Here is an 8,709-nt window from a genome sequence, read left to right on the forward strand (position 1 = left end):
TGAATAACATTTTACATAATTTATAGGCATTGATTTTGAAAGCGACATCTTCATTATTTGAAATACGGATGGCAGAGCATTCATCATCTACAGTTGGCAATATTCCTAAATTAAGAAAGCATTTCGTACGACACGGGTGCATTAGTGTTAATTTTGGAAAATGATCTACTCAAAAATGAAATACAGATCCTCCATTGTTTTTTTAATGCACATATATGACTTCGACACACCTGTTGAAATGACCAGTTTGAGTATATATATATATATATATATATATATATATATATATATATATATATATATATATATATATATATATATACTGATATTTATTTTTTATGATATTCTGCTTCAGCTTAATTCACACTATCAAAGCTTAATTATACATAAGGAAAATTTATTCAAAAAAGATCATATGTGTTCGTTATGAAAGCAGTCATTAAAGTTAATTGTATTGCTAAATTGTTTAAAGGGACATTTCTCGAATTCCATGCTTAAGTCGTATGTTATTTGAGTCATAAACCGCTTGTAGTCATGACTTTGATAACATGGTTCATTTCAATTTTTACGACAGGATGAAATGCTTTATTGATGGTTTTGGAATTATGTGCAGTACTTATACTTTTCAGATCCGACATGTTCCTGACATTGTGCAGCATTGTGTTTATCATTGGTAGTTTTTGCACATGCAGACCGGAAATACAACGATGCCCTTCTGACTGCACGTGCAATAGAGAAAAAATTGGCAGGTCGCTTAGCGTTTCATGCGAGGTCAGTGACCAAAACTCCGGATCTGAGTATTCCCCTTTTCCATTCATATTGCCGAACAACACAAGGCTATTTTTCTTTAAGGGCATGACGGGAGAGTATGTATATCCACAGTCACTTATATCATTTGATGACGTCAGCTGGGGACAGGTCGAAGAACTCACCCTAAGAAATATAGTACGCTTTGAATTGAACAAAGCACGACTAATTGGCCTCTCAAGACTGAAAGTTCTACGCATACAGGAGTTAAGGTATATAACAGGTCCTGACGCATTTCTTTTGACGCCAAATATAGAAGTTCTGGACCTCAGCGGCAGTCTTTGGTTGTCGATGAATAGTCTTGTTGCAGCCTTAGATAACACTCTTCCCAATTTAAAATATTTGGATCTCGTTTATGTGCAGAATGGATTAAGTGAACCATTTATTTTGACTAACGATTTCGCAATGGTTATTGAAAACAAGCCTCTCGTTGCTCTCAATTTGAGCAACACTAAAATATCATTATTCGACAATGGACTCACTTCTAAGTCTATCCAATACCTAAATTTATCGTATACTTCTGGATCATGGTTTGTCCCCAATCCAAACCACAACTTGTTTCCCAATCTAGAGGAAATTGATATTTCCTACACAATTTTCTCTACTCCGAAAACAAATTTTATACAACCAAATATGCATTTCCGCCAGGAGGTTTCATGCTTTCGATTTATGTCATCTTTAAAGAGATTCATTTCAAATAACATAAGGATGACCTACCCGATTTACCTGTACGACTTTAGCGTGGAGTTTAATTGTAGTACCATTGCGGTGGAGGAAGTTTATATGCGTAATTCGGATATCCGATGGTTAAACTTTACAACAAATATAAAACTTTTCAGACTGAAAATTATTAATCTTGAAGGAAATTATCTAGAATATTTGTCCCCCGACATCATGAAAAAGGTTCCAAATTTACGAGAGATTTATCTCGCACGAAACGTGTTGTCAGGTATGGTAAATCTAGGAAATCTCTTTGAAAGCAACACAGAATTGGAAATCGTTGATCTCTCTCAGAACGGGCTTACATCCATACCATCGACAATGTTCGTTTCCACTCCAAGTCTTGCAACTTTACGACTACAAGGAAATTCATTATCCATTTTTCATTGTTCTATGGAGAGGTTGCATAACCTTAAGCTATTGGACTTGAGAGACAATATGCTCAAATACGTTTCCAGAGATACAATCGGTGGATTAGTGCATACTAGTATTGACCATAGAAGATGCAGGAATACTGTTTTTGATATAATCACATATATGAGAAATGAAAGTGAAAGTTTACCGCAGAAGAATAATTCAATTGTATTAAGCGAATTATTGGTCGATCAATTAACGATAGACTTTACTGGCAATATAATGGAATGCGTGTGTGATAGGATTTGGTTCATTGAATGGATAATATTCACGAATATTACACTCAGTGGGAAAGAGCTGTACCAATGCAAATTCGCAAACATAATACATTACATGACGTATGAGCTTTTGAATGATTTAAGATATCATTGCAAACTAGTTGATTTTCTTGGTGTAATAATCGCAATTCCGTGTACTTTATTTATAACGACAGTGTGTATGCTTATTATTATAAGAAAACGAAGAATAAATATGAAAATGTTACAGAGACAAGATGCTTTCTTGGAGAGATACCACCATAACGTTAATATAGAACAACAGAGATATTTCGTGTTCTTGTCATTTTCAGGAAAAGACGATGAGCTTGTGAATAATTTCATATACCCTGAACTTGAACTATTTTTGAGAGACAAATTTGGAAATAATGGCAATTTGATATGCACAGGAGACACACACTTTACCCCTGGACGTTGGATTGCCGAAGAGATTGATCGCTGTCTCAATAGATGTGATGTATTTATCATGGTAGTAACACCGCATTTCCTCCAAAGTGAGTGGTGTAAATACGAAGTAATGTTGGCCAAGCAGAAAAATATTTTCAAGATGTTGCTTGTTAATGAAGAGGTCTACCAGAAAAAGATTCCGTCAGCACTAAAAGACATGTTAAAATTGTGCACTCGTGCAACATGGCGATTACAGGATGGTCAGTTTTTCATTAAACCCGAGTGGAGAAGGATCTGTGAAGGAATGATGAAAGGTTCCGTCAACATTGCAATCGATAGTGAAGAAGAAGACGCAGTTTAATATTTGATTGCATCAAAGAGGAAGCGAGACATTCATGCATTGCACATAAGTTATTCTTGTCAATTCCAGTGTGATTAAATTTATTTAGTGATTAAATTTATTTGGTGATAAAACTGTTAGGTTTCCGTCCTTTCATTTTGGTAGCTTATCCGATAAAGCTTGTGTATTATGTTATATATATATATATATATATATATATATATATATATATATATATATATATATATAACCTTTGCAAGGAGGAAGTTGAATTAGGAAGAGAAACTAGGCAAAGAAGAACCCAAATTCACAGACCGGAAACGATGAAATACATGCACGGATCACCACCAACAGTTATGGATCAGACAATTATACACCACGAGGAGATTGTTAATGTGTTGTCAGGGCAGTTTAATTAAGAGGACTCTCCTATTTTAGTTTCTGTGTCTGATATGTATAAACAACTTCTTGCACGACATATTGAACATATGATAGGGGTTTAGAATTAGAAGTTTAAAGTGTTGCTACGATACACTTGAAGCTGACATCGCATGTGAACCATTAAATTTAAATATTTACATATATCAGATATCAACATTTAACTAGGAAGAAAGACTGTATTTGTAAACCCTTCGCGAATACATAATTAATGATACTAGCTGTAATACTAGCTGTAATGCTCATTTAACAAAACTACATGATATATAAACACACACGCACTGTTTGCGGACTCGCGAGGCATGTCCTTTCTCTTCTTGCAGACGGGTAAATGCAACTGAAACCTAATTATCATATTTTCCACCTTGCATTTGTATATACATCTATAAATATATTATGGTCTGGACATAGCTATTCGGAGAGAAAGTATTGAGAAAAGGCTGATTGTAGTTTATGCAAACAACTTTGACCTAACACAATTAATACATTTCTTTAACAAGGTTCATTTGACCCAGTTTTAGAAACAAATCAAAATTTTGCTTTTTAATGAAGAGGTATACCACCAAAAGATTCCATGAGCGCTGAAAGACATTTTAAAATTGTTCAACATGGCGACTACATGATGGTCAGTTTTTTTTCAAAGAGGAGTGGAGAAGGATTTGTTAAGGAATGATAAAGGATCCGTCAAAACTGTAAACGAGAGCTACGAGGAAGACGCAAACTGATTATTTCGCGAACGTTCCCGTCCCTGTTCTGCGAACATCAAACCTTACGTATATTTTGACAGACAATACCATTAAAAATATAGGGTACCCTCTCATGAGCTATTGAATAGTACAACTTTAGAAAATGTATTTTATTTTGTTCTAGGTGAAACGACGTGAACAATACGTTTCAAAACATTCCAGAGAAAATTAGCATGTATATCAAGTTCAAGGGATATAATCACGTGGGAAGTGTATTGAAACTATGGACACGTAACTTTGAATAAATGAATCAAAATAACAAATGGCAAAGACTTTTGTCAGAATATCGATTCTAAGTGACCCAGTATGGCGATCACAAATGTGTGTGTCTGATTAGGACCTCTCGGATGGAGGTCACAAATAAACCTCTCTATCTCCATCTCCCTCTATCTCTCTCTGTATATATATATATATATATATATATATATATATATATATATATATATATATATATATATATATATATATATATATCATAAACTATTGTCATTTTAGGAATCATACTGTAAAACAGACTACCATTTTGACCAATGTAAAATACAAAGACATCGTGCAAGTAATAAGGAGGGATGAAGATAAATGGTGCACACAGAAAGACAGATGCATTTTTACTGATCTTTACTTCGAGTTTGTTTCTGTCTCGCGAATAACCACACGGAGACTTGGACTGCGGCGTTATGTTGTTAATCCGTAGCGCATTTGCCGCTCATATACCATTGATGTTCGAACAATGTTCGCGTGAGATAGGTTGTACGAAGAGAAGCAACCAATGTAGCATCACCTCGGCGTTTATATAATACTCACCGACTATCTCTGGATGACTTACACAATACGGATATATTGCCGATTTGGTAATGTAATTTAATCCAAAATAAATACCGTATTCGACTCTCCAGGTTCATGTCAGGTTAAAATCATTGATCAATGCCTACCCGAAATAGCTGTTACATCAGATGTAATATCTTAATAGACATGCCAAACTTTGATTTTCTTTGAATACCTGATTACGGATGCAACCCAAAGATCTAAACAAAGAAACAGCTATGACCTAGTAAAATATGGAAATAACGAAAAGTCTGACATGATACCATTTATCCTGACCTACCATCAAGACAACCCCAAAGTAGGTAAAATCATGGGGACACACTGGCCCAACGTCAAAACGTCGGACGCATTAAAGTTAATACTCCATAACAAACCTGTTGTCGCCTACCGGAAACCAAAAGACACTCTAGGACATCCTAGTCAAGGCGAAGCTAACTCCAATCACTAATCAATACCACCCCAGTCAATCTGGCACCTGTATCGAGAAATGTGCAAAACCTGTCAACATATTATAGAAACCAGGACAATTTCTAACACAGTAACTAGAGAAATATTAAACATACATGGTCCAAACAAAATGGGCAAAACAGAAATAATGTAATTTATCACATGTAAGATCTGGAACTTTCAGTATGTCGGACAAAATGAAAAGCTACACAAAAGGATCGACCATCATATATCTGATTGGATGACGAAGAAGCTAAACGAAGCCCGGTCGCATATCACTTCTCCTCTCATGGACACATTTTCACTGATAAAAAACTTCTGGCCATAGCTCAACCACAATTGGAGTTTTAAACCAGGAGAAAAAAATTAACTGGATAGAAAATTAAAACCAAACGATTTAAACCAAGAAGACTAGAAAGAGAAAAATATGCACATATACAACTATAATTTGCAGCCGTCACATTTTCTGTACAATAATTATCTAAATTTGCTTAATAGCAAATGACTAATATAACTATGAAATAGCCGGATATAATTTCCGCTTACATAAATGTACATAAAATAACATATGTCGTTACGGCTCGTCATTTTTAGGTCAATACAAACATTTTCCAGAATCAGCAATAAGCTGAACCAAACTAGTTGACAAATAACATAGTTAAAAGGTTGGATTCCTGAGGAAACAGCCATTCAGTTTCGCAAAAATAACCATTTTTGTTTTATTTGTTTGTCCTGTCTATGATATCTATTTGGCATTGAAAAAGACTAACTAACGGGTCGAAAGCGCTCAGACTACTCAGAAATAGTTTCGCACTGTTTGTTGTTAGTGTAAGGCATATATATATATATATATATATATATATATATATATATATATATATATATATATATATATATATATATATATATATATAATTGGAATTCTCCTGAATGAACTGGTTAAGGTGTAGCCTGGACCAGTTCATAGTACTACATGTACCATTCCGGTAGCCTAGGAGTTAGGTCCGCTTGCATGGGTCGCGTGCTCGATTCCCAACCGAGTCATGCATGTAATCACCTTGAGAAAGTAATGTGTCCATTATCATATCCTTCGATTCTCTACAATGGTTTCTGAAGTTAGTTTTATCGATATATATTATAATACTGCTGCTGCTGCTATGTTATTGTGGTGTTTGTTATATGCATCCATGTGTATTTCCTAAAATTCATTTATTTCCGGATAATGTTCAACCATTTACTGATTGCATTCATAACATGTGTTTTGTTTTATTGTTGCAATCTGATTTCAAATCTATATCGATATATTTGTATCAAATTCGTATTGTCAGAGTATGCACAAGTTCCAATAATTAGGTAAACTAAGTGTGTTTGTATGTTATATTTGTTTTTAAAAATATTTAAAAAAAAAACAACAAAAAACATATACTACGATGTATGCAGTGAAACAGTTTATAGCGATGCATCATGTCACAGACATACAACAACATACTCAACCCAGCCATATTAGCCTGACACCAGACCGTCTGGTCATAATACTAACCTCGTAATGATGAATATCAAGCGAGGCAGCTGCTAGGACCATTTATAAAGGTAAAATAGGTAATATATAAGTTATGTAAGCTGTATGTCATTCAAATTATGCTAGACTAGAATATTTTACATTTGTAATATCTAGTCTGACTGTGTCTCTGTTTAATTGTGTTATAACTAATACATGAAATTAATCCCTAACGATTTCGAACTTTTGCTTATACCATTCAACAAGCCCAAATACGGAATGATTTTTGCATAATGTTATCGTTTGACAATTATGATACAAATCTTAAAACAGTAGAAGCATGTATTCTTAGTAAGTAGGAAAGCGAAAAATTTTGAGCAGATCAAACTCATTTTGATTACATATATAAAATAACATGCTACATTTATTTATACTTATACTTATGAAAGCTATGGAGAGGAAAGAGTCTTTATACAATTTTGTAGAATAAAGCGCGTCATTATAATTACTTTACGTTCTTTATTAATTTAGGCTAAATTCGATGGTGAGTGACTGGGTTAAAAGCCATACGTCTATCACCTTACATGTCATGAAAGAACATGTCGTATTGGCTGCCTTATTGCCTACACTAGATTCAACGTGATATACGACTTTATTCAAACGCCCATTCAATAGTCATGATATGGTACCTTCTGAAGCGTATATGTATATTTTGCGTTCAACGCAACATATGTGTTGGGGAAAGAAATTTTATTTTACTTGATATAATTCAAGAAATCCATTACAATAATCGCTTATGTGTGTATATGTAGATTAATCATTCAATGCTTTAGTTAAAATAATATTATATGTGTGGCTGAGATTAGGGTGTGAATAATTTAGTGAGAAATTAAACGTTCATTAACAAAACATATCATTATTAAGCATACCATCCACATTAACTAGCTATGAGCATGTGTTATATTTATTACTGCTTACGTTCTGCTTCACTCTCCCAAACCATGAATTTGTAAGGATCGTAATGCCGTAAACATATATTTTGTTCTACTAAATATGAGTAGGTATTTTATGCAATCAAAGCGTCGATAAAAAACACATACATGTTCTGTCTTACAACATCTCTTTATTTTTCAGTTTGACTCTTTGTACTATTTAAAACTATCCAAAGATGGTTTCTTCGTCTTCTCATCACGATTTGCACCATACAGCTACAACGGAGACCGAATATCATGGATGTTTAGCTCATCAAAACTGCTGCTGTTGTATTTGTTACTTTTAAGGAAAACAAAAATACCTGTACTAATAAGCCTAGGCACTTGATAAATGGTTTTGATTAATATTGCTCAGTGGTCATGACATGTTGTGTATTGGTGTTGCATTTAGATTTTTATTACATTGCTTACGTTCTGCTTCACTCTCCCAAACCATGAGTTTGTAAGGATCTTAATGCCGTAAACATATATTTTGTTCTACTAAATATAAGTAGGTATTTTATGCAATCAAAGCGTCGATAAAAAACACATACATGTTCTGTCTTACAACATCTCTTTATTTTTCAGTTTGACTCTTTGTACTATTTAAAACTATCCAAAGATAGTTTCTTCGTCTTCTCATCACGATTTGCACCATACAGCTACAACGGAGACCGAATATCATGGATGTTTAGCTCATCAAAACTGCTGCTGTCGTATTTGTTACTTTTAAGGAAAACAAAAATACCTGTGGTAATAAGCCTAGGCACTTGATAAATGGTTTTGATTAATATTGCTCAGTGGTCATGACATGTTGTGTATTGGTGTTGTATTTATAATT

At 33.9% G+C, this 8,709-nt stretch overlaps 1 protein-coding gene across 2 annotated transcripts in view; it reads left to right on the plus strand.

The window, feature by feature from the left end:
• LOC149771564 (toll-like receptor 1) overlaps window positions 1–3,056 on the plus strand; it is a 44,932-nt gene extending 41,876 nt beyond the window's left edge. For both annotated transcript variants that reach the window (XM_089948339.1, XM_089948340.1), the window contains exon 2: window positions 630–3,056. In XM_089948339.1, coding sequence (XP_089804465.1) covers window positions 630–2,964 — 2,335 coding nt within the window. In that variant the 3' untranslated portion in view covers window positions 2,965–3,056. The remainder of the gene's footprint in view (window positions 1–629) is intronic.
• Window positions 3,057–8,709: the final 5,653 nt, after the last annotated feature.

This window comes from Sinohyriopsis cumingii, unplaced genomic scaffold (assembly GCF_028554795.1).
Source record: "Sinohyriopsis cumingii isolate HCF-2022 unplaced genomic scaffold, ASM2855479v2 utg001770l, whole genome shotgun sequence".
NCBI classification, from domain to species: Eukaryota; Metazoa; Mollusca; class Bivalvia; order Unionida; family Unionidae; genus Sinohyriopsis; species Sinohyriopsis cumingii.